The 23,516-nt window shown below is 44.2% G+C and overlaps 1 protein-coding gene across 2 annotated transcripts in view; it reads right to left on the bottom strand.

Annotated features, from left to right (window-relative positions):
- Window positions 1-905: 905 nt before the first annotated feature.
- Window positions 906-23,516, bottom strand: part of MAML1 (mastermind like transcriptional coactivator 1) — a 137,474-nt gene continuing 114,863 nt past the window's right edge. For both annotated transcript variants that reach the window (XM_073621054.1, XM_073621053.1), the window contains exons 3-5: window positions 16,172-16,444; window positions 14,638-14,752; window positions 906-2,329 (exon numbers count right to left, since the gene is read on the bottom strand). In XM_073621054.1, the coding sequence (XP_073477155.1) occupies window positions 1,338-2,329; window positions 14,638-14,752; window positions 16,172-16,444 (1,380 nt within the window). In that variant the 3' untranslated portion in view covers window positions 906-1,337. The remainder of the gene's footprint in view (window positions 2,330-14,637; window positions 14,753-16,171; window positions 16,445-23,516) is intronic.

Raw genomic sequence — 23,516 nt, 5'->3', positions numbered from 1 at the left:
ACGAAGGAGATATATATGTATGTATATATATATATATATATATATATATATATATATATATATATATACACACACACACACACACACACACACACACACACACACACACATATATATATATATATATATATATATATATATATATATATATATATATATATATATATATATATATATATATATATATATATATATATATATATATATATATATATACACATACATATATATACATATACACACACACACCATAATCAATTGATTCACTAGTGAAACAGGGTCTATGATCATAAAATATACTTCTGATTAAAAATGAGGTGTGGTCATTTCAAACCGGTATTTAATTTAAATGGGAGAATTCCACAAAAATATGACCCCTGTGTAAGCTCTGGATTGCTGAAGTAACAGATTTTTCCTCCAGGCAAAACAACCAGTGGAAGATGAGTGATGATCTGTGTCAATAAACACAACAATGGTTTTTACTACAACCACTATAAAGTTGTAGTGCAAAACCAGATAAGTGATAATACAGGTAAAGTCTGTAAATTTAAGCTCAAAGTGTTGATATATAGTGCTGTTTAAAGCGGTTTCTATACAAAAATAAAAAAAAAAAATGGACATTTCTCTCAAAGGAACCCTTTGAAACTGTAATGTCATTGTGCTGTCCATAGAAAATAACTGCTTTCAATATTTTCCTAACCTAAAAAAAAACTCAACGTGATCGATAGCAAAGAAAGAAAAATTGTGGGATAAAATTTTAAAAAAGCTGTTGCTTGGACTTCAACTAATGTACCTCAGTCACTTGCTTTACAAGAAGAGCCAATACTGCAGGACATGATAGCCAGATAAGAGTTACAATAGATGCACACTCACATGAACTGACACTTAACAGGGTTACAAAATAATGACATTGAAACAATGGTTTATAAAGTAAAGGACAAATGAAAATGGTAACAACTGAATTAGTACTTTGCTGAAAAGGACCCATCATTTCTCACACAGTGCTGATAAAATAAGGCATTTGTTGAGATAGGAAGAGGGGCCCCGTCATCATATATGACTGAGGCAGGCAGTGGTGAGCAGAGACCGAATCATGCTCCAGGCATTATTAGCGGTCTACAGAGGGTAGGGAGAGAAAACAGCAGGACATACAATGTTCCAGCCTCAGTGACAATAGCATCTCAAATGGCACAGGTTTTTTTTGGTCCAAATGTATTTTACATTTTAGTTTTTCCATTTTTTCAATAAAAATGTACTATAAAAAGGTTCTTTAACCATTGTATATTTATAAAAAAAAAAAAAAAAAAAAAGAAAGAAAAAAAGAAACCAGCTTGGTATCAATGGTTCCCCAATAGCTCGTCCAAGTCATTCATCCACTCTTCCGAAGTCCTATTTTTGAGTAAGGAGTCCAACAAATCAGGTTCACCTGACATATTTTGTAAGCCACTGTTACCAGATTGTCCACTGTACCCAAAGGGCAAGTCCTGACCTGTTGACCTCACCTGGTAATTCTGATTACAGTGAAGGCCAGCCCTGTTGGCCATTTGCTGACCAGGGTTTTGGCTAAATGCTGACAGATCTGGCACTGCCTGGGTCATCACTGGTAGAACCTGCTGATTGGGTGCTGGCTGTTGGCTGGAAGGATTTGTCCTTTGCTGTGAAGTTATGTTAGGCATCATTTGGCCAGGGACGGAACTGTTTAACGAGGTCATAGGTCGACCAGCTCCTAGTCCGACTTGTGGCATGCCCTGGGCAAACTGTTGGTTAGACATTTTGTGATGATTTTGCTGGAGATGAAAGCTGGCAGAATTGAAGGGACCCAGGCCGTTATTTCCTTGGGCCTGATTGTTTATGTTTTGCATGCTTTGATGCTGCCACCCTGGGTTTTGTGATGGCATTGCGGCAGGCATTCTTGGCATCTGGGCCTTGGCCAATGAAGGGTTAATACCCCCTTTACTGTGTTGTGCTGCTAAGGCTGGATTTGCCATTGGATTTGGTCCGTAACCAGCGGGGAGAGGGTTCCCTTGACCCAAGCTTGGCTGCCTCTGCATTGGAGGCTGACCATTTGGCATGTTACCTTGTGATGTATGATTTGGGACCATCTGCGAGAGACCTGATCCCATATTGTACATTCCTCCCCGCTGCACTGTCTGAATGTTAGGGTACTGAGAGACTGCTCGCTCTTGAGATGTTGAAACAGAAGACAAAGTTGGAACAGACGCGTGACCACCTCCCATGTGAAGCATAGCCTGCGACTGTGGAAACATGCGTGGGCTTCCAGAATTTGAATGGTTCATACTATTTACACCAGGCATAACTGAAGATGACCCTGAAAAAAAAGCAAAATTTGATTTTAGTTTGTTCACTTGCAAAAAATGGCAACGGTAGCACAGAAGACAAAGTACAGAATACCTTTACAAAAACAGAAGCAGGAAGCAAATTAAATCATGTACAAAAAACAAAATTTTGACCTACTTATGAATTCCATAATAGGTGTAAAATACAAGACACGCTGAGTATTCATAAACCCTGGATTATAGGCTAGTAACTTCAGGAGATCGGACACTGGCAAAGCTTTTGAGGAAATGCCCCCGGGCGCCTCCCTATAACCCTACCATGCTCAGCGAGTCCAGTTTTGTAGCAAGCAATGCAGAGTAACCAAGCAATAGAAGACAGGGTGGTTGTTAGCCTGTACTTGAAGATATGCAGTTTAAAAACGCAAGTCAAAATTACTCTTATATTAATCGTACAGTACAGAACACAGGCCAAGTATTTACAGATACAAAAACAGAAAATGACTCCTGCACACAAGTGGTCAACCAGACAGATGGTAAAACGACACAGGCCTTGCTGCCCTCAAGGATGGGGAATCCTAGCAGACAAAGAAATAAAAAGAGAGAGGGGCGCACCGGCCATGTGCATTATCTTTTGTAAGATTTATTGAATAAAAATGATAAAAGAAATGACTCACAAGCAGTTGTAAAACAGACTGCTGAGCTCTGATGAAGAAGGGATGTGCCTTTCGAAACGCGTTAGCCGGTAGTGAGGCCTGTATGTTCATCTAAGACCTTTGGAAGGCTTCGCTCATCACTACAACCGCGTGCTGCTAGTTGCTGCTCGAGGTTTACGGCACCTGGTTTTACAACTGCTTGTGAGTCATTTCTTTTATCATTTTTATTCAATAAATCTTACAAAAGATAATGCACATGGCCGGTGCGCCCCTCTCTCTTTTTATTTCAAGTATTCACAGACCTTGGGACATCATGAAGCAATGAGAAGGATGGGCAACAACAAAGGGAGCTGTGCCAACAAGCCCAACAACAAAAGGTTTAACAGATCAAAGTAAGAGTGCTGCTGCAAGAACTTTGTTAATTCTTTATAGATACTCTTGAACTTTCGCCCCTGATGAGTGTTTATACACGAAACGCGTCGAGAAATTTAGGATGCAGATACACGCCTGCATTAGTAACTACTTCAGTTCACCATCTACATCAATCATGTTTATACCATTCTATATTACTTACTTTTATTGCAATGTGCCGCCTATATGTTGTTTGAATATATGAATTTACAGAATCTATTTACCAATTTTTCTACATTACCATTTGTTACCAAGTTGACACATACTCATGCATCTGCACGTGTACTAAACCTTAAGGATACATGTGTTTATACACATAATCAATACTTTTTACTTGTTTTGTACCATTGATATGTATTTTTACATCTTTGCATGTTAGATATGTTTTTCTATCAACCTACCTCCAGAATGTCATTAGTTTCATTCAAAGTCCCAAATTCCTTCTTTATGTACAGGTAAAATAATAGATCTTTCTGGAAGTGGCGTTTCCTGCTTTTAGCAAGTTAGGGATGACACAGAGACCCCTCTGTCTTAGGACCTGTACTTTAACAATCATGAAAGCTAGTGACTGGGAAGCTGAATGGAAAAGGAGGTACCTCGGACAGCAGTTCTAGCATGTTGGGAACAGGCCCTGGGTAGTCACCAAGTAGTCAAAGTAGGTCTGTGTATCAAGTTGAATTTTGTACAATGCGAAACACTGGCTTCTAGGCTCTATTTGTGGACCAGAAGTAGTAGAATATGCACTGGAGACGGAAGGCATAGATTAGCTTGAACTGAGACCAAGGCATCCAATGCCAGTGCCTGAGGATCTTTTGGACCTAGGCACAGAGGCAGCCTTATTGTTGAATCTGGAGGCCAGTATTTCCACATCCAGAGTTACCCATTTCTGATTTCTTGTTAAAGATGTTGGGGTGAAGGGCCCCGTTTCCCTTGACTCAGGTGGTGACAGCTGAATTAATCTGCTTTCCAGTTGGCCATGCCTAGGATAAGGATTGCAGAGATTGCTGGACAGAGTTTCTGTTGAGATGAGAGATGATCTGGCTTGCTTTATTAAAAGTTGCACAACTCCTTTGTCCCCTTGGTTGTTGATTTACGCCACGTCATTGTGGGATTGTACCCAGAGAGGGAGCCCCTGTAGAAGGGGGGGTCCAGTGTTGCAGAGCCACATTGATTGCGCTGAGCTCCAAGATGTTGATGGGGACTTTGGCTTCAATTAATGACTATATTCGCTGGGCTGTGAGGGACTGGAACATTCCTTCCCAGCCTCAAGACTGGCATCTATTGTTACTTTCCAGTGAGAAGGCAGGACTTCCCTATTGTGAAGGCTCGGTTAGAGATCCACCACCAAGCTATAGAGTGGCTTACTTGGCTGGACATGAGCATGGGCAAGTTGAGAAAAGGAGCATGCTTGTTGTAAGTCAACAAGATATTGTGCTAGAATGGCCTTGAATAGTAATGAGTGAAAGGAACAGCCTTAAAGAAGGCTACCGTGAGGCCTAGATCTCTCATGAAGAGGATTTCTTTTTGACCTTTAATTTACAAATGCAAGTTCTAAGAAACAGCATTTTCTTATCTGGAAGGAAAACGTTTGCTTGGGATGTGTCCAGGACCACACCCAAGTATCCCAGGCGAAGAGAAAGCTGGAACATTTCTGAAAATTGATCACCCAGCCAAATGTCTGGAGCACCTGAATTGTGTGCTTTTGTAGGTAGCTGGATAGAAGAATAGTTCTTCGACAGAAGGTCATCCAAATAACATTTGACCTTGACTCCCATGTTCCCATGTCAAGAAGAGGTGCTAGGATCTCTGAATACTCTGGAAGCAGAAGCAAGTTCCAAAGCAGTGCGAAAAACTGGAAAGGATTGTCTTCCACTGCTAAGTGCAAAAAAACGCTGATGTAGTGGATGTATGGGGAAGGGCAGATTTTTTTGCAGGCATTTAAGATGTTTAGGGATGCCAGACATTCCTTTTTCCCTTTCTATATCTGCCTCCTTTGGGTGCGTATAGTGGAATTTGACTTGGGTAGAGATTGTGGGAATAATGAGTGTCAGCGTTCCTGAGCTCTGGTCAGGGATGGCTGTATTAAAGCTATCAGTTATCCAGGCAAATGTAACATACTTGTAGAAAATTACTCCTTAACCACTTAAGGACCAGCCTCGTTTTGGAATTTAGGTGTTTACATGTTTAAAACAGTTTTTTTGCTAGAAAATTACTTAGAACCCCCAAACATTGTTTTTTTTTCCTAACACCCTAGAGAATAAAATGGCGGTCATTGCAATACTTTTTTTCACACCGTATTTGCGCAGCGGTCTTACAAGCGCGTTTTTTGGGGGGAAAATTCACTTTTTTGAATAAAAAAATAAGACAATAATAAAGTTAACCCAATTTTTTTTTTTATACTGTGAAAGATAATGCTACGCCGAGTAAATTGATACCCAACATGTCATGCTTTAAAATTGCGCCCGCTCGTGGAATGGCGTCAAACTTTTACCCTCAAAAATCTCCATAGGCGCCGTTTAAAAAATTCTACAGGTTGCATGTTTTGCGTTAGAGGAGGTCTAGGGCTAGAATTATTGCTCTCGCACTAACGATTGCGGCGATACCTCACATGTGTGGATTGACAACCGTTTTCATATGCGGGCGCTACTCGCGTATGCGTTCGCTTCTGCGCGCGAGCTCGTCGGGACAGGGGGTTTTTTAAATTTTAAATTTTAATTTATTTTACATTATTTAATTTTAAAGGGTTAAAAAAAAAAAAATTGTGTCACTTTTATCCTATTACAAGGAATGTAAACGTCCCTTGTAATAGAAAAAAGCATGACAAGACCTCTTAAATATGAGATCTGGGGTCAAAAAGACCTCAGATCTCATATTTACACTAAAATGCAATAAAAAAAAAAAAAAAGTCATTTAAAAAAATGACATTGAAAAAAAATGTGCCTTTAAGACGTATGGGCGGAAGTGACGTTTTGACGTTGCTCCCGCCCAGCAGTGTCATGGAAAAGAGTGGGCGCCATCTTGGCCTCACTTGTCTCCAGGCACAGCACGGAGAAGGACGCGATCGCCTCCGCCGCTACCGTCTGCTCTGGTACGCAGCGGAGGGCACCGATTGCGGCTGGAGGGGGGGGCTGTCTCCCACCACCGATAAAAGTGATCTCGCGGCGAATCCGCCGCAGAAACCACTTTTATCTGAAAGTCGCCGGCTGCACGAAAATGGGGATACTGGGGTTATGGCAGCTAGCTGCTGCCATAGCAACGATATCCACCGGCAAACTTTGGACGTACATAGGCGTGCGGTGGTCGGCAAGTGGTTAAAAGTACTAAAGGCATCCTATATATTTTCAGTGAACCCTTAAAGCTGAGGTTCACACAAAAATGGAACCTCCGCATTTCAGAACCCTCCCCCACCATCTGGAGTCACATTTGGCACTTTTCAGGGGGAGGGGGGTGCAGATACTTGTATAATACAGGTATTTGCACCCACTTCCGGGCATACTACGCCTCTTCCCGCCCACCCGCGCTGTCTACTGGGAAACACACGGGTCCCAGAGACAGCAGGGACCATCCAGATTGCGCAGCGCGATTCGCGCATGCACAGTAGGGAACCGGGAAGAAGTGAAGCCGCAATTCTTCACTTACGAATTCCCTCACCACAATGCTTTCCAAAAAAGGCCTCTAAACTCAACTGCCTAAAAACGACATTAACCAGTTGCCGACCGCCGCATGATGATGTACGTCGGCACAATGGCACGGGCAGGCATAAGGACTTACCTGTACTTCCCTGCCTGCACGCGGGCGGGGGGTCCGATGCCTGCGGCGGTCGGATTAGCTCCAGGAGTGATCCAATTGGCTCTGTGCTGAGGGGGAGGCCGATTCATGGCCACCACCTCACGATCGCTCCTGGCGAATGAGGAGCTTCCTTTGCTTCTGAACTGTAAACAGAAGCGGAGGAAGTGATGTCATCGCTCCTCGTGAAGCTTTTTCGTTCCGGGTTCCAAGAGAAGGAGGAGAGAAGAGAAGGCGAGAAGACATCAAGTAAGTTTGCACCAACACTACACATTACAGTAGAACATGCAGGCACACTATTCAGCCCCCCCAATCACCCTGAGCCTAATCAGGCTCAGAATACGAACCTGTGGACAGCAGCGGCTCCATGACAGATAGCTGATGACGGAGTTGTGGTCCCTGCCAAGGTCAGGCGTACCAGACCCCAATCTTCTTCTGCTGTTGAGGTGCAAGAACCACAGGGCTCTCGTATGGAGCAGAGAAGTACTAGCGCCGCTATTCCTTCTGGTGAACGGGCAAGCACCAGCGGCCTAGTACACGCTGGTCGTACATCCAGCACTGCAGTAACATCTGGTGACGTGGCGAGTCCCATAAGTGCAGTTCAAGCTGGTGTCCCACTGCCACCAAGAGGACAAAGATAGGCCCGTCGAGCCCCTAGTGCCCTTCCTGCTGCATTCGCCAATCCTAATTGGGAACCCACCACTTCTGCAACACTCGTACTTCCCCATTCACTGGCCAACCCGGCATTCAGGTGGAAACAGTTGATTTTACATCACTTGATTTTTATTTGCTGTTTTTCACCGAAGATCTCTATAGATCTATTGTGGACCAAAGCAATTTGTACTCTGGTCAACACATCGCCACTATTCCCCAGTCCTCCAGAGATTGGAAACCAATTACGGTGTCCGAATTTAAGATCTTTCTGGGCCTATCCCTCCTCATGGGCATAACCAAAAAAAGTGAGTTGCAGTCATATTGGTCCACTGACCCAATTCACCATATGCCCGTGTTCTCTGCTTCCATGGCCAGGGCATAATACGAGCACATTTTGTGGTTCATGCACTTCAATGACAATGAACTCTGTCGTCCTCGTGGATACCCTGGATACGATCGGCTCTACAATATTCGGCCCCTCGTAGACCACTTCAACCAACGTTTTGCAGACTTGTTTACTCCCCATCAAGTTGTCTGCGTTGAGTCCCTGATTAAGTTTTCTGGCCGCTTGTCATTTAAACAGTATCTTCCCAGCAAGCGTGCCAGATACGGGGTCAAGCTGTATAAGCTCTGTGACAGGGTCGCAGGCTATACATTTAGTTTTATGGTTTACGAGGGAAGAGATAGTCACACGTAGAGCCGACAAACTGCCCTGACTACATAGGAAGCGCTGGCAAAATAGTGTGGGACTTGGTGTCACCCTTATTCAGGAAGGGGTACCACTTGTACGTAGACAATTATTACACAAGCGTGCCACTTTTTAGTCACTTGTTTGATCATCAGATTGAAGCATGTGGCACCGTGTGATCTAATCGCCGGGGCTTTCCCCAGCGGCTTGTAGATTCCCGTCAGGCTGGGGGAAGAGATAAATAACAAAAAGTGCAGCCCTAAAAAGTAACATGATAATAAGCATATAAGTATAAAATGAACACCCTTGCAGATGTGAAAAATTGTGAACATCAAATTATAATCAAATGTCCTGTGTGAAATATGGAACAAGCAAATGAAAAAAGTCCGTATGAAAAGTGTTAGATTGAAATCTCATCAAATTGGAAGATATCGGTGAACATCAGGAGACATATGGATATTCAATAAAGAATGAGAGGGTACCCTTACCGGATCCGTAGGACACACATACCCTATAGCAGGGCATCAGAAAGACATAGGGAGGATCTACCGTGGTATCCAGACCAAGTGATGTCTTGTAGGCCGCGAGCCCCTAAGGATGATGATAGACACAAGCGGGAGTTGAACGACTGTCCCTCAAATTCCCAGTTTCCAAGGGGGGATGATCCAGGGGTGATGGTTCAGCGTCAAAAAGAAAAAAGGGGGGCTCCACATGGTGTAGGTCTCTCTGCACACCATTCCCAAAGTGGGGGGGGAGCCTGCTTCAAGTGTAATAACTTGCTCGCTATGAAGTGGAGGGATAAGAAGAATGTTTTCTTTCTTACCTTCCTTCATTCATGCAGACATGACGGTCCAAATTACTACGGCGACTGGTGTTGTGGAGAAACCCCTCTGTGTCCACGAATATAACCAAAATATGGGAGGGGTGGACCTCAATGACCAGTTGGCGCCGTACCTAGTTGCCCGTAAGGCCAGACGCTGGTATAAAAGTGTCTGTATACTTATTTCAATTGGCTTTGCTGAACGCTCATGTGCTATACAGAGCTTCAGGACGGACTGGATCCTTCCTTAAATTCCAGGAAGAGATTGTCAGAGCCCTTATGTTTCCAGACTGTGCTCCACCTCACCTTCCCAATCCAAATGCAGTAAGCCGACTGCATGAGAGGCATTTTTCCTTATGCCCTCCTGAGTACCCCTACCCAATGAGCACCCAAAAGAAAATGTCATGTCTGTAGAAAGCGCGGCTATAGGCGTGACACCCACTATTATTGTCCCTCCTGTCCTGACAATCCTGGTCTTTGCATTGGTGAATGTTTTGAGCACTGCCATACACTAGTTGAGTTTTAGCGTAGGGTACAGCATTGCACAGACTAGGCACACTTTCACAGGGTCTCTCCCAAGATGCCATCGCATTTTGAGAGGCCGTTACAAATAAAAGTGTAAAAAAAACAAAAAACAAAAATGATTGTCGTTTTATTGTTCTCTCTCTTGTTCTGCTCTTTACTGTATTCTATTCTGCAATGTTTTATTGTTATTATGTTTTATCACATTTGCTTTTCAGGTATGTAATTTTTTTTATACTTTACTGTGTTTTATTGTTAACCATTTTTTTGTTTTCAGGTACGCCATTCAGCTGCAGCGCGGATTTATCTTGACAGCAACATCGTTTGCTCCCACGATACATAATGCCGTGACTCAGCGTTGTCAGAGGTGATTTCACCACCACAGTTTAAAAAAAAAAAAAAAAGAAGAGCATATATGCTGAAGCATGGGGGCAGCAGGGGTGGAGGAGCAATTTGCTCCTAACTTTTGGGGCGGATGCCCCCATGCTTCGGCATATATAAATGGTGCATGTATGCTCATCATTAGAAGTGGGTGGATGAAGGGAGGTATTTTAAATGGTGGGCATACCCACCGATCAATCTCTTTTTCGTTCAGCCCACAGGCTGCATGAAAAAAAAGATTACAATATATGCCCAAGGACCAGCAACGTACAGGTATGATGCTGGGACTTTGAGTGGTTATACCAGAATGATGCCTGCAGGTTTAGGTATCATCTTGGTATCATTTTCAGCCAGTGGTCAGCTTTCATGTAAAAGCAATCTTAGCAGTTAATTAGCCTCTAGACTGCCTTTACAAGCAGTGGGAGGGAATGTCCCCCCCACCATCTTCCATGGTTTTCTCTGGCTCTCCTGTCCCAACAGGAAACCTGAGAATGCAGTGGGTGGTTCCGCCAGCTTCGTATCTTGGATGTGCAGCCGACAAATCTGCAGCAACAGCATGATGCTATCATGTCAATATGGACCAAAATCTGAGGAAGATTTCCAACATCTTGTTGAATCTATGCCACAAAGAGCTAAGGCAGTTCTGAAGACAAAAGGGAGCCCCGACCAGGTACTAGCAAGGTGTATCCAATAAAGTGGTCGTTAATTGTATATGAAGGTACTGATCTAGGTCGATACATTCAAGATATCTTTTCTTTGCCATTTCAAGACTTTCCACCACTTAGCTAAGCAACAGCCTCACCTTATGACCACTACTTTATTCAAGACACTTTGATAAGCAAGTCCTACTTTATATTTTTCCAACTAAGGGGTGGGCAACAGCAAATGAAAAGCTCATGGGCCCACAAGGAAAAGAAAAAAAAATAACAGAACCTTTCAAAAAAAGCTGGCATCAGCCGAGGCCTAAACATTTACCTGATAAAAACATATATGTTTCAACAGAAGACCAGGTGGCAGCCTTGCAAATTTGAGAAACAGATGTCTGATGCTGAAATGTCTATGAAGCATCAACTGATCTAAGAGTGTGCTTTGACCAGAAAAAAAAAGTGAACCCTGCTCCTTAAAGTGGTTCTAAAAGGCAGAAGGGTTTTTTATTTACTATTATTAATGAATTCTATGCATTAAAAAAAAAAAAAAAAAAAAACCACACACACCTTTTGGGTGCAGTTCCCCCCCTATACTTATATGAGCCCCATTTCGATCCAGCAATATGCAGGAGAGCAGCGGCCTAAAGCCAGTTAACCAATGTCCATTTACAGGAGTATGGCTCAGGAGAGAGCCTGCTTGAGTGCCTTCATAGCAAGAGGCTTGCTATTGGGGGCACTCAGTAAGGGAGCCAGGACCACCAGCGGGGGGACCAAAAAAGATGAGGATCGGGGCTGCTCTGTGCACAGAACAGGTAACTAAAACAAGTTTTTTTTGTTTTTTGTTTTTTTTAATTAAAACCTTTAGAATCACTTTGTCATAAGCTTGAATGATAAACTGACTAATACCCTACAGGGGCCTTCAGGAATGGCAAATAATGAATTGAACAGATAAAAGGAAGCTGCAGCCAAGAAATAAACTCCAAGCGCCTCATCCACACAATGGAGGGAAGTCTCTTTAGGAGGAGAGAGATGGTAGAACATCCTGGTTAGGGTGAAAGGTCCAACTCAATAACTCACCTGGCAGAAGTTGGTAAGGAGAAAAGCAACTTTGTAAGGACAGACAGGAATATCCCTAATAGGGCCAATTGGTGTTTTTGAAAAAATTGAGAACCCATTGAGCCAGTGGGGAGTGTACAATGTGAGCAACACCCTGTAAAAGGCCTTCACAAGAGAATGAGAGGCAAGTGCTATGTGAAAAAAGAATCGTTAGGGCCAATATTTGACTCTTTATGGTACTCGAGGCCAGAGATGGATCCAGGCCAGACAGTAGGAGAAGACAGAGTTCTTTCTAAGGTTGTACTTCCTACAATGGAAATTCCTGACCTCACACGAGAAATACGTTTTCTGACTGCTATAGTAGACTTTGCGAGAAGTCTTGCTTCCTAACTTTAAAGAGCACAGCAATGAATGAATCAGGTAGGCCCTTATCCCATAGGACTTGGGCATCAACAGCCAGTGACCAGGAAGCATTGTGAGAAATCAGTCCTTGGAACAGGAGACCCAGACAATCTGATGAGGTCAGAGTACCACGACCGTTTGGGCCAGTATGTTGCAATGGGTATCACCAAATGCATTCTATCTTAATCTGGCAAAGCGTACAAGGAAATAATTTTACAAGAGGAAAGGCACAGATCAGGTTGAACTAATCCCATAGTGTTATCAGGGCATTCACCACAAAAGACCAGAGGACCCCTGGACCTGGGGACAAACCCATCCAGTTTGTTGAACTCGGAAGCCAGAAGGCCTGCGTCCAGTGTTCCCCACCATCAACAGAGGTCTAGAAACACCTCTGGATGAAGAGACCACACTCTTGAGTACAGACGTCAATGACTGAGAAAACCCACCTGTCAATTCTCCACTGTGCATGGCAGACAGGGCTGGAACATGATTTTACACTCAAGTGAGAATCAGACTTGCTTCTTCTGGTTGGCTGAGACCATTGCCGTGGCATTGTTCAACTGAACCTCGATGACCTTAAAGTTGAGAGGTCCAGTGACTAAGGGATAATACCATCAAGCGCTTCATGACCTTGATCAGCAGGTGGGTTTCATTAGCAACCAAGGTCCCTTGCATCAACAGGGTACCGAGGATGCCTCCCTGGCTATCAGGAGACAGGATTTGCCCTCTTCAGTAATAAACTTCTGATCCACCAGGCCAAGGCAAACCCAGCTTTGCTACAGAGGCCTGATGAGGGCAGCAATTCAGGCTGGGAGCAGCAGTCCGGACTTTATCAGGACCATTATGAGAAATGCAGCCACTATAAAGCGAACAAGAGCCAAGTGAACCCTCTGGGCCACTGCCCGTTAACTCCCTTGGGGTACTCAATGCATGGCAGGACAAGGAGGGTAACTGCCACCTGAGACTGTTGCTGAAGGCTGCAGGGAGCCCAGAAGAAAATGTCCTAAGGAAATGATGCAGGTGAGGAGAGGACAGAAGAAGGGCTAAACCAAGTCCATGAGTTTGTCCCAAAAAGGCGCATGCATGCTCAGCAAGTCCAATCTAACAGGAGGCTCAATGAGGGCTCCTGGACCGAAGTCTGGTAAACAAAAAGTACCAGAGTCAAAACAGGAAACTCCTCTATGCCAGTTAAAGCAGTATTAAACTCAAAATGAAACATTATATTGCAGCTTACCAATTCTAAGATGTGATGGCTGGTTTCCTTTTTAGGCTTAATTTTTACATTTTATTTTCACCTTCTGAGCTGGCCAGTAAGTCTGTTTGCAAAAGAACGAACCCTCTTGCAGATGTATCAGTTAGAAGTGTTGAGACAAACCATTTATCACTGACATGGGTGCTTACAATGTTCAGCTTCTATGTAAAACCTTTATCCCAAAAAGGAAAACTATCTGAAACTGCAGTGTGAGCTGGAGTTTGGCTTCAATTTGTTAGTATGTCTAAATCTGCAAGGTGCCCCCTGTGCTCATTCATCCAGAATGGGAGACACTCTAATACAGGAGGTGTGGTACTTGCCAAATTGCCTGGTGAAAACAGAAGCGAAAAACAGCTTAAAGAAAACGAATGCAGCAACCACATCTTAGTACGCTGCAAGATATAACATTTTTGGGTTTATTGCCGATTTAAAAAACTAGAACCTTTAATTAATGCAGCGGTCTTCCATCCTACAGCTCCCCACAGGCAGAAAGCTGGGGACAAGCCCCATTCAGCAGCCTTTGACCATCCAGCAGGAATACCCCCTAAGGGGTCTTTGGTAAATGGGTACCAGCAGGCGGGTGTACCGCAGTCCTGTACCCGTCAAGCACTCTGCAGCTAACTCAACACATTGCACCATGTCCAAGTGTGAGCCCCAAAGCAGAATCCAGCCCTAAAGGCTGACATTACAGGTTGAGCCTTAATCTTCTTTTTGGCATGGTAAATGTCTGTTCTAAGGATGCCAACAAACAAGAGGCATGCTGAGAGGAGGAGTTATACTGAGCTATCCTTAAAGCTTTCTCCAGTTCTCCCGAAGACAGCAGCATAATCCAGTGGCAGGCAGTGTCCTGTAATGTATGACTATGAAAAGTTTTTAGTCCTCTTGGCATCAGCTGTCAGGAAAGGGGGTGGGGAAAAGTGTTTTATATGTGCCAAAGCTGGAGAAGTTGTGGGATGTTAAACATAATAGACATCAGTTTTCTCAACTTTACTTACAGCACTGAAAACCGCTAGGAAATAAAAAAAAAAGAGGGTTTCACATATCTTAAAGACTAGTTTAAGGCCCCACCTGGAAACGGACCAACTGGCTGCTGTGGATAAGAATTCTGTGACTGATCCTGGTACTGTGGAGGAGGCCTGGTGAGGTGCCGCTGGAGCTGTTCCTGTTGGTGTCGCTGCTTCTCCTGTTCAAAATAGTAATAGAATTAATAAAGTCTCATGAACCGCTAACCAATCAGTGTTTAAAAAAACATGAAGCACTTACCCTCATTCATTCTTACTTTGGCTTCACCTTACTGATAAAAGGTCTTTAAGTATTTAAATAATTCTCTCAAACAACCACTAGAATTTAATCTTCTGTTTAAGGAATAAGTGCAATTCAACTCTCAATGCTCTTGGCCTTTAACCAAAATATAAACCTAAAACTATGTTACCAGTCTTAAAGTGGTTGTAAAAGGTTGAAATTTTTTTACCTAATGCATCAAGATAAAAAACCCGTGTGCAGCTCCACCCAGCCCCTCGTTTACTTATCAGAGCCCAGTCTGGATCCAACGCTGTGCCCAAGAGCAGCAGGTCTTCTCCACCCTCTCCTTCCTCACAGTGAAGGAGAGGGCGATTGTAAAGTCTTTTTTTCTCTAGAAATAACAGACCTGTTATACTTACCTGCCCTGTGTAATAATTTTGCACAGGGCAGCCCAGATCCTTCTCTTCTCAGGTCCCTCTTCAACTCTTGGGCCCTCCCTCCTGTTGTGTTGTTGGGGCACCGGAGCTGAATCACAGCTCCCTATCTCTCCTAATTAGCTAACTGACTTTGATGGACAGCAGTGGGAGCCAATGGTGCCACTGCTGTGTCTCAGCCAATCAGGAGGAGAGTCCAAGCCAAGGCGGCAGAGGAACCCGTGGACATCGCTGGAGATAGATGGGGCTCAGGTAAGTATTAGGGGGACTGAGGGCAGCTGCTACACACAAAAGGTTTATCTTAATGCATAGAGTGCACTCAGATAAAAAACCTGACTTTACAATCACTTTAATAGCAGCGGAAGCCAATGGCTCCTGCTGCTGTCAATCAAATCCTGTGGAGGGAGGGGGGTTCAGGGACGAGCCGCACTGCCTATAGATGCAGACAGTAAAGCGCAGGATTGAGGTGAGGTGGGCCACCATAGGAAGTGGCTTTGTATAAAGCAGGCGAGTATAACATGCATGTTATTTAAAAAAACAAAAAAAAAAAAAAACAGTAACAATCTCAGCTGAGGGTGGCTACCCAATCTGAAGTCAGTGTTTTAATTTGGAGGTCACAAACCAAGTGCCACAGCATTTGTATAAGCAGCACTGTAAAGAAAATCCAAATTAAAACTTTTTGCAAGGTAAGGCGAGTACTTTAGCTTTTTTTTTCTTCTAGATTTATTCGCCCTGGGATGACTGGTAGGATGGCTGTATGAAAACTGAAGGCAGATCTGCTTTGGCAAGAGTTCCTAAATCTAGCCAGTTACTTAGAGTGACTGGGACTACATGGAATAACTCAGTTTTTGTGTTTCGAGTAACTATTTTATAGTACTGCCTATATTGAACAGCAGTCACAAACCTGAGTTGAATAAGAAGTGTACCTGTTCTGCCAGGATCTGCTGCTGCTGCTGTTGTCGCTGCTGTCCCATCAGATACTGTTTCTCCAGAAGTAACTGCTGCTTTTGCTCTCTCTGTTTCTGCTGTTCCAGAAGTATTTGCTGCTGTTGCTGCTTCAGGACAGCTTGCTGTTGGCTGTTCAGATAAGCTGCATTTGCATGATTACCCGCCATAGACACTAGTGGTGGTTGTGATACAACACCTGCTCCTCCCACAGACACAGTAACGCGGGCCACATTTGGCTGTGGATTCTGCTCCTATAAAAAAAAACAAAAAACAAAAAAAAAAAATAGGATTTTTAAAACAGCTTACCTATAAAATCCTTTTCTTTGAGGTACATCAGGGGACACAGAGCCATAGTAATTACTATGTGGGTTATAGGCCACCTTCAGGTGACGGACACTGGCACGCCCTAAATGAAGAAGTGTACTCCCTATATAACCCATCCCACTACTGGGAGTATTCAGTTTTGGAGCCAAGCAATACACGTGTATACCAAAGAAGGGAGGGACCCCTGTGTCCCCTGATGTACCTCAAAGAAAAGGATTTTACAGGTAAGCTGTTTTAAAAATCCTATTTTCTTTTCATACATCAGGGGACACAGAGCCATAGTAATTACTATGTGGGACGTCACATAGCAATGGCAACTGAAGGGAGGGAGACACAACAAAAAAGGTAGGGCATTAAGAGGCTAGAGGACTTAAACTGCAGCCTGCAGTACACTACGCCCAAAGGCAATATCCTCATGACCTTTAACATCTGATAGAATCTGGTAAATGTATGGACTGAAGACCAGGTTGCGGCCTTGCAGATCTGAGCCATAGAAGCCTGGTGATGCACCGCCCAAGAGGCACTAACAGCCCTTGTGGAATGCGCTTTGACATGAAAAGGAGGAATTTTCTTCTTTAGACCATAAGCTTGCACAAACACTTGACGGATCCATTTGGAAATAGTAGATTTCGATGCCGCTTGTCCTCTTTTAGGACCTTCTGGCAGTACAAACAAAATATCTGTTTTGCGAACCTGAGCGGTCGCCTTTAAATATATTTTAACCGCTCTTACTACATCAAGGGAATGTAGTGCCTTCTCTTCCCTAGATCGAGGCTTTGGGAAGAAAGAAGGCAGAATATCCTGGTTCAAATGAAAACCTGTCACCACTTTTGGTAGAAATTCAGGATGAGGCCGCAATACCACTTTATCCTTGTCCATGACTAAATATGGCTCCTTACAAGACAGAGCCGCCAATTCCGATACTCTTCTGGCAGAAGATATGGCGACCAAAAAGACTATTTTCCTTGTCAAAAGAACTAAGTGAATTTCCCGTATAGGTTCAAAAGGCTGAGTTTGTAAAGCCGATAAGACTAGATTTAAATCCCAAGGATTTAGAGGTGCCCTGACAGGGGATTAATTCTTGTTACCCCCTGAATAAAACTACGCACCAGAGAGTGAGAAGCAAGAGGCCGTTGAAAGAATACTGCTAAGGCCGAGACCTGGCCCTTGATAGTACTCAAAGCCAGCTTCATCTCTAATCCCATTTGCAGGAATTCACAAGGATCCTACCTATGACATACTTCCTGGGGTGCCACCCCCTGGAACCACACCAGGAAACATATGCCTTCCAGACTCTATAATAAATGACTCGGGAGGCCGGCTTCCTAGCATTAACCAAAGTAGTCACTACAGAAGGAGATAACCCACGATCCCTTAGAATGTGGGTTTCAATAGCCAAACCGCTAAATTTAGCGTTTGTAAGGTAGGATGGAATACCGGACCTTGAGCAAGAAGGTCTGGCCACAATGGCAGGGTCCAAGGGACTCCTATCGCCATTTTTATGATCTCGGCAAACCAAGATCTTCTGGGCCACCAGAATCACCTCTTTCCGTTCCTGCAGAGAAGGCGCAGAAGTAGCAGAACTGCAGGAAACGCATAGATTAGTGAAAACTGATCCCAAGGGAAGACCAAGGCGTCTGTTCCACACGCTAGCGGGTCCTTCATCCTTTTCGCAAAGCTGTCGACTTTGTTGTTGAATCTGGACGCGAACAGACCTACGTCCGGGACACCGCATCTCTGACATATCGACAGGAAGATGGGGTGAAGAGACCATTCTTCCGGAAACAACTGCTGGCGACTCAAGTAGTCCGCCTGCCAATTCTCTATCCCCGGAATAAAAACCGCTGATAGACAAGGGATGTTGCTTTCTGCCCAAGCTAGAACATGTATCACCTCTTTTTGGGCTGCACGACTTCTCGTGCTGCCCTGGTGATTGATGTAGGCTACCGCCGTGGTATTGTCGGATTAAATCCTGACAGGACAATTCTGCAGCCTGAACGTCCAGGATTCTAGGGCCAGACATACTGCCCGAATCTCTAGAATGTTGATGGATAAGGTCCTCTCTGACTTGGACCATCTCCCCTGGACAGAAGCTTCTTCCAGGACTGCTCCCCAAGCTAGAAGGCTGGCATTCGTTGTTACCACTTTCATGGATACTGGTAAAAAAAAAAAAAAAAGACTCCCCCTTTTGGAGGTTGCTGGATATCAACCACCAACTGAGGCTCAGACGCACCTGGGGGGATAAGAGCATTGGAAAGTCCAAGGCCTGAATCTTCTTGTTCCAGGCCGACAGGATGGTGTTTTGTAGCAGTCTTGAATGAAACTGCGCATAAGGGATGGCCTCGAAGGAGGCCACCATCTTCCCTAACAATTTCATGCACGTCCGAACGGAAGGATTTCTCTTTGTTCTGACAAGATGAATTAGTTCCTTTATGGAACCGATTCTTGCCTGGGGTAGGAATACCTTCCTTTGTACTGTATCTATGATAAGCCCCAAGTACTGTAATCTCCTTGATGGTGTCAAGGAAGACTTCTCTAGGTTGAGTATCCAACCTAGGCTTTCCAGGTAGCTTACAGCTGAGATTAGATTTTGGTTTAGACCAGAAACTGATTGATCTATTAAAAGCAGATCGTCTAAATAGGCTAGGACCGTTATGCCCTAGGCCCTTAACCTGGCTAAGGGAGGTGCCAGGATCTTTGTGAACACCCGTGGTGCAGTGGCTAGACCAAATGGCAGAGCCACAAATTGAAAATGGCGATTTTCTATCAGGAAGCACAGAAACTTCTGATGAGCAGGAAATATCGGCACGTGGAGATATGCATCTTTGATATCGATTGATGCCAAAAACTCTCCTCCTTGTAAAATGGAAACAACTGATCGGATTGATTCCATGCGAAAGGATCGGATATTTAAGTGCCGGTTTAGATCTTTGAGATCTAAAATGGGTCTTACCTCTCTGTTTGGTTTTGGAACCGTGAAAAGGTTTGAATAAAACCTGAACCCTGTTCCTCTAAAAGGAACCTCTGACTATCACCTTTTGGGATAAGAGATGATCCAGAGCTAAAAGGAGAGACTTCCTTTTCTCTGGATCTTTGGGAATACTTGATTTTAGATAACGAGGAGGCGGGAATTCCCGGAACTCTAGTTTGTAACCTAGAGAAACTGAGGAAGCCACCCATCTTGACATTGTTGCTGCCAGATCTTTGAAAACTGCAGAAGCCTTCCCCCCCACCCGCACGAGCGGGGGCGCCCCTTCATAAAGAGACCTTAGTATTTTGTTTTGCAGGCTTTCTGCCCTCTTTGGGCCCTGGAACTGCCCCTGAGGTCTACCTCTTGAGCTTGATGGTGGAGGCCGTCGAGACTGCCTAGAGGCAGACTATCCTGGCACTGGAGAAGAAGCACGCTTAAAAAGGAGAATTGTTTGAATTTCTTCTTTACTGGTAAAAGAGAATTTTTCCCATTAGAAATCCTTTGGATATATTTATCTAGATCGTCTCCAAACAACTGTTCACCAAGAAAAGGGAAACTGGCTAGAAGCTTTTTACATGGTGCTTCCGCTGACTAATTTTTCAGCCAAAGGACTCTGCGTGTATGTACTAGTCCCAGCATAAGTCGTGAGGCTTGAATAAAAGAATCTTTCATTGCATCCACCGTAAAACATAGTGCATCTGATACGCCAGCCCATTGCTGGGCCCGTTGATCAGGAAAAATCTCCTCAAACTGATCCTTTATGAACTGAGATACCCTAATTGCCACAAGAACCGGCTACACTACTGAACCTGCCAGAGACATGTTGTTCTTAAAAAGAAGTTCCAATTTTTTATCTGTTGGATCTTGTAACATTTGTGCATTGTCTACCGGACAAGTGAGATTTGTATTCACCGAGGCGATTGCAGCATCACTTGCTGGAACCCCCCCATTTCTTATAGAATTCCTTCTCCATAGGATACAGTGTAGAAAATTTCCTTGGAGGAAAAAACAGCTTATCCGGGTGTTCCCATTCCGAATACATCAGTTTTTTTTTAGCCAAGAATGGATAGGAAAAGCATCCCCCAACTGTGGTGGCTTCAGTGATCCCAAACCAGAGGTGGGCTCATCACTAGACTGCGCTACAGGCAGCAAAAAGGTTGAACGAACCAATTTAATAAGGGAGTGTACAAGCAAACTGTCTTGTGAGATTACTCACTCTCCACTAAGATCCTCAGAAGAGGATATATTAGTATCTTCCAGGTCTTTTTGAAGACCTTCCTGATCCCCTGCTCCTTGTACCTCAAAAAAAGGATCCTGAGCACTAGATGGGGATCTGCTACGCTTAGACCCACTATGGAGAGTGATCATAGCATCAATCTTTTTTTTCAAACTAGAAATGGTAGAAGAAAAACCCTCCTGTGTGATATAAATAGGGGCTGAAGTGTCCAGCGCTGCTGCAACACCAGTCCCCCCTGACAGCTCATTCTGACCGACCACATCACTCTCAGAGGAGGATGACATTCTTTTGGTCATGGATTTAGGTTGTTGTAAAACACTCGGACCCTTAGAACCCTTTGAGGAGTTCCTGGTCCCTCTTCCACTCATAGCCTTAGCCCCGGTTCACACTGAGGCAGCGCGACTTGCAGCGCGACTGCCTCAGGCGACCTGGACATGTCAGGGGCGGCGACTTGCAAAACGACTTCTATATAGAAGTCTATGCAAGTCGCCTCAAGTCGCCCCCAAAGTAGTACAGGAACCTTTTTCTAAGTCGGAGCGACTTGCGTCGCTCCGATTAGAACGGTTCCATTGTACAGAACTGGACACTACTTGTCAGGCGGCTAGGTCGCCTGACAAGTTGTCCTAGTGTGAACCGACCCTAAATGTACAAAAACAGAGGCGATACCAAAAAGAATGCATACACTGCTAGGTTATAGTCCAGCAATATAATGCTGCTATTAATGCCCAGCCTGAAGCAATAATAATGTGTCAAGGGAAATGCCTGTGTCACTAAACCTGAAGCAATGCCACCTCTTTGCTCTTGTGTCCCTCCACAGCCAGCAGCAGCACACAGTGTGCTTTTAAACACTTCCTCCACGTGTTCCCGGCGTCTGAGAACGCCAACGCTGTTAGCCCCACCCCCCGCGTTGCCTACGGCTCTGCCCTCCCTTCAAAAAAAAAGGACGGGATTTCCCACGCAAGCGGCGGGCTACAGGTACCTTTGGACCTAGAGCCAGACCGGCGGGGGGTAAAAAAAGCCACCAGCGTTTTTTTTTAAAATTGTATCCGGGCTTAAAACCGCCCGGAGGGGGGAATTCCATAATAGGGGCCAATGACAGGGAGACAATTCACCCCTTTTCTTACCGGAGGATCTGCTGTTTTGGCCGGAGGAGAAAAAGGAGGAATGTTCGGCTCCTGACACCGTGCTGTTTTCAGCATGAGGCGGTGAGTCCTCAACACAGCCCCCAGTGGTGACACATAGGCATGACAACATTATTCAGTTAAAGGAGACTTTACATGAAAAATTTCAGAAAAAAATCTCCACTTAACTTTTCCCCGCCACAGGGTTATCTGTGGTAAAACCATCAGACCCAATCTTCACCCTTCACGGTGGGCTCCGTAAAACCTTCAGGAACAGGGGAACCTTGAGGTATCCAACAATCCTGGACCTGCAACAGCACCCTGCCAGTAAAACTTTATTGGCCTTACTACCAAAAAGTACTGGATCCCAGGGTCCAGCTCTCTAGAAAGAGAAGCATTTGCAAGCAAAAAACCTAGTTTCTTCAGATACGAGGCCCGGGTATCATTCAACCTGGTCTAAAAGACACTCTGAATGGATCCGTCAGCATGGATAGCCCCAGCAAGGATTGTTCCAGTGGAGCTCAGCACAGAACATCTTTACTCGTGACCAACACCTTAGACACTGGCGAAAAAACTGAAAACTCCCAGTAGTGGGAGGGGTTTTATAGGGAGTACACTTCTTAATTTAGGGCGTGCCAGTGTCCATCACCTGAAGGTGGCCTATAACCCACACAGTAATTACTATGGCTCTGTGTCCCCTGATGTATGAAAAGAAAACACCCATAAAACATTAATGAATCAGTTACGCGACGTTGAAAGTGGCCATGGCAGTTATCTGTTGAGTGTGCTTTCAGTACTTTGTTTCGCTTACGTTCTGCGCAAGAGATTCTGTTGCAAAGGGTACCCATTTTACTGATATGCAAAATTTTAGGACAAGACTCTGGAAGCAGTATGCTCACAATTTTCTTTCTGTGGCACATACTGTCAGCCACTACTAGAGGGAGTATTCCAATGCAAAGTTCATCTCTCTTCTCTCAAGCTCCCTCTATTGGTGGCCAGAAGTAGCTACTGTAAGAAGAGAATGATGTAAAGACACACCTTCCAAATCGGAGAGCACAGTGACTGTCTTTCAGCAGAGCAGGTACTCCTTTCAATTAAATTCCGTAAACAAGCTGCTGGGCAGGTCAAATTAAACATTATGTGCTGAAAGTACATTTATTCTTTAATCAGATGCAATGGTGTATCCAAAGCAACATTTTATGGCTTCTATATACTTACATGTCCTGAAGCTGGGTGTTAAGGTAGTTGAGTGGAAGCGGGGTACTGGATATGGAGTACAGAACAAAAGAAGGTAGCTAAAGGGAGGAGATGTGGGGGGAAAGAAGAAGAAAGGAGGGAGGGCCAGGCAGGGCCTGCAGCGAAGGAGAGGGGGATAGTCCAGCTCGAGAAAGCTGAAAGTGGATCTTTATTAGGAGACAGACATGGATGATTTTACATACTGTTAAGTGTTGGTGTTTTTCTAAAACTTAGTAAATTTCTTGTGACAAAGCGAAGTAGTATTAAAAAAAAAACAAAAAAACCTATATACAGCATCTCACAATAGTGAGTACACTCCTCATATTTTTGTAAAGATTTTATCATATCTTTTCATTATTGTTATACAGGATTTATATAGCGCCAACAGTCTGCGCAGCGCTTTACAACATGAGGGCAGACAGTACACTTACAAT

Source organism: Aquarana catesbeiana, linkage group LG03 (assembly GCF_042186555.1).
Source record: "Aquarana catesbeiana isolate 2022-GZ linkage group LG03, ASM4218655v1, whole genome shotgun sequence".
In the NCBI taxonomy this organism is placed as follows: domain Eukaryota; kingdom Metazoa; phylum Chordata; class Amphibia; order Anura; family Ranidae; genus Aquarana; species Aquarana catesbeiana.
This window is presented reverse-complemented; position numbering and strand designations above follow the sequence as displayed.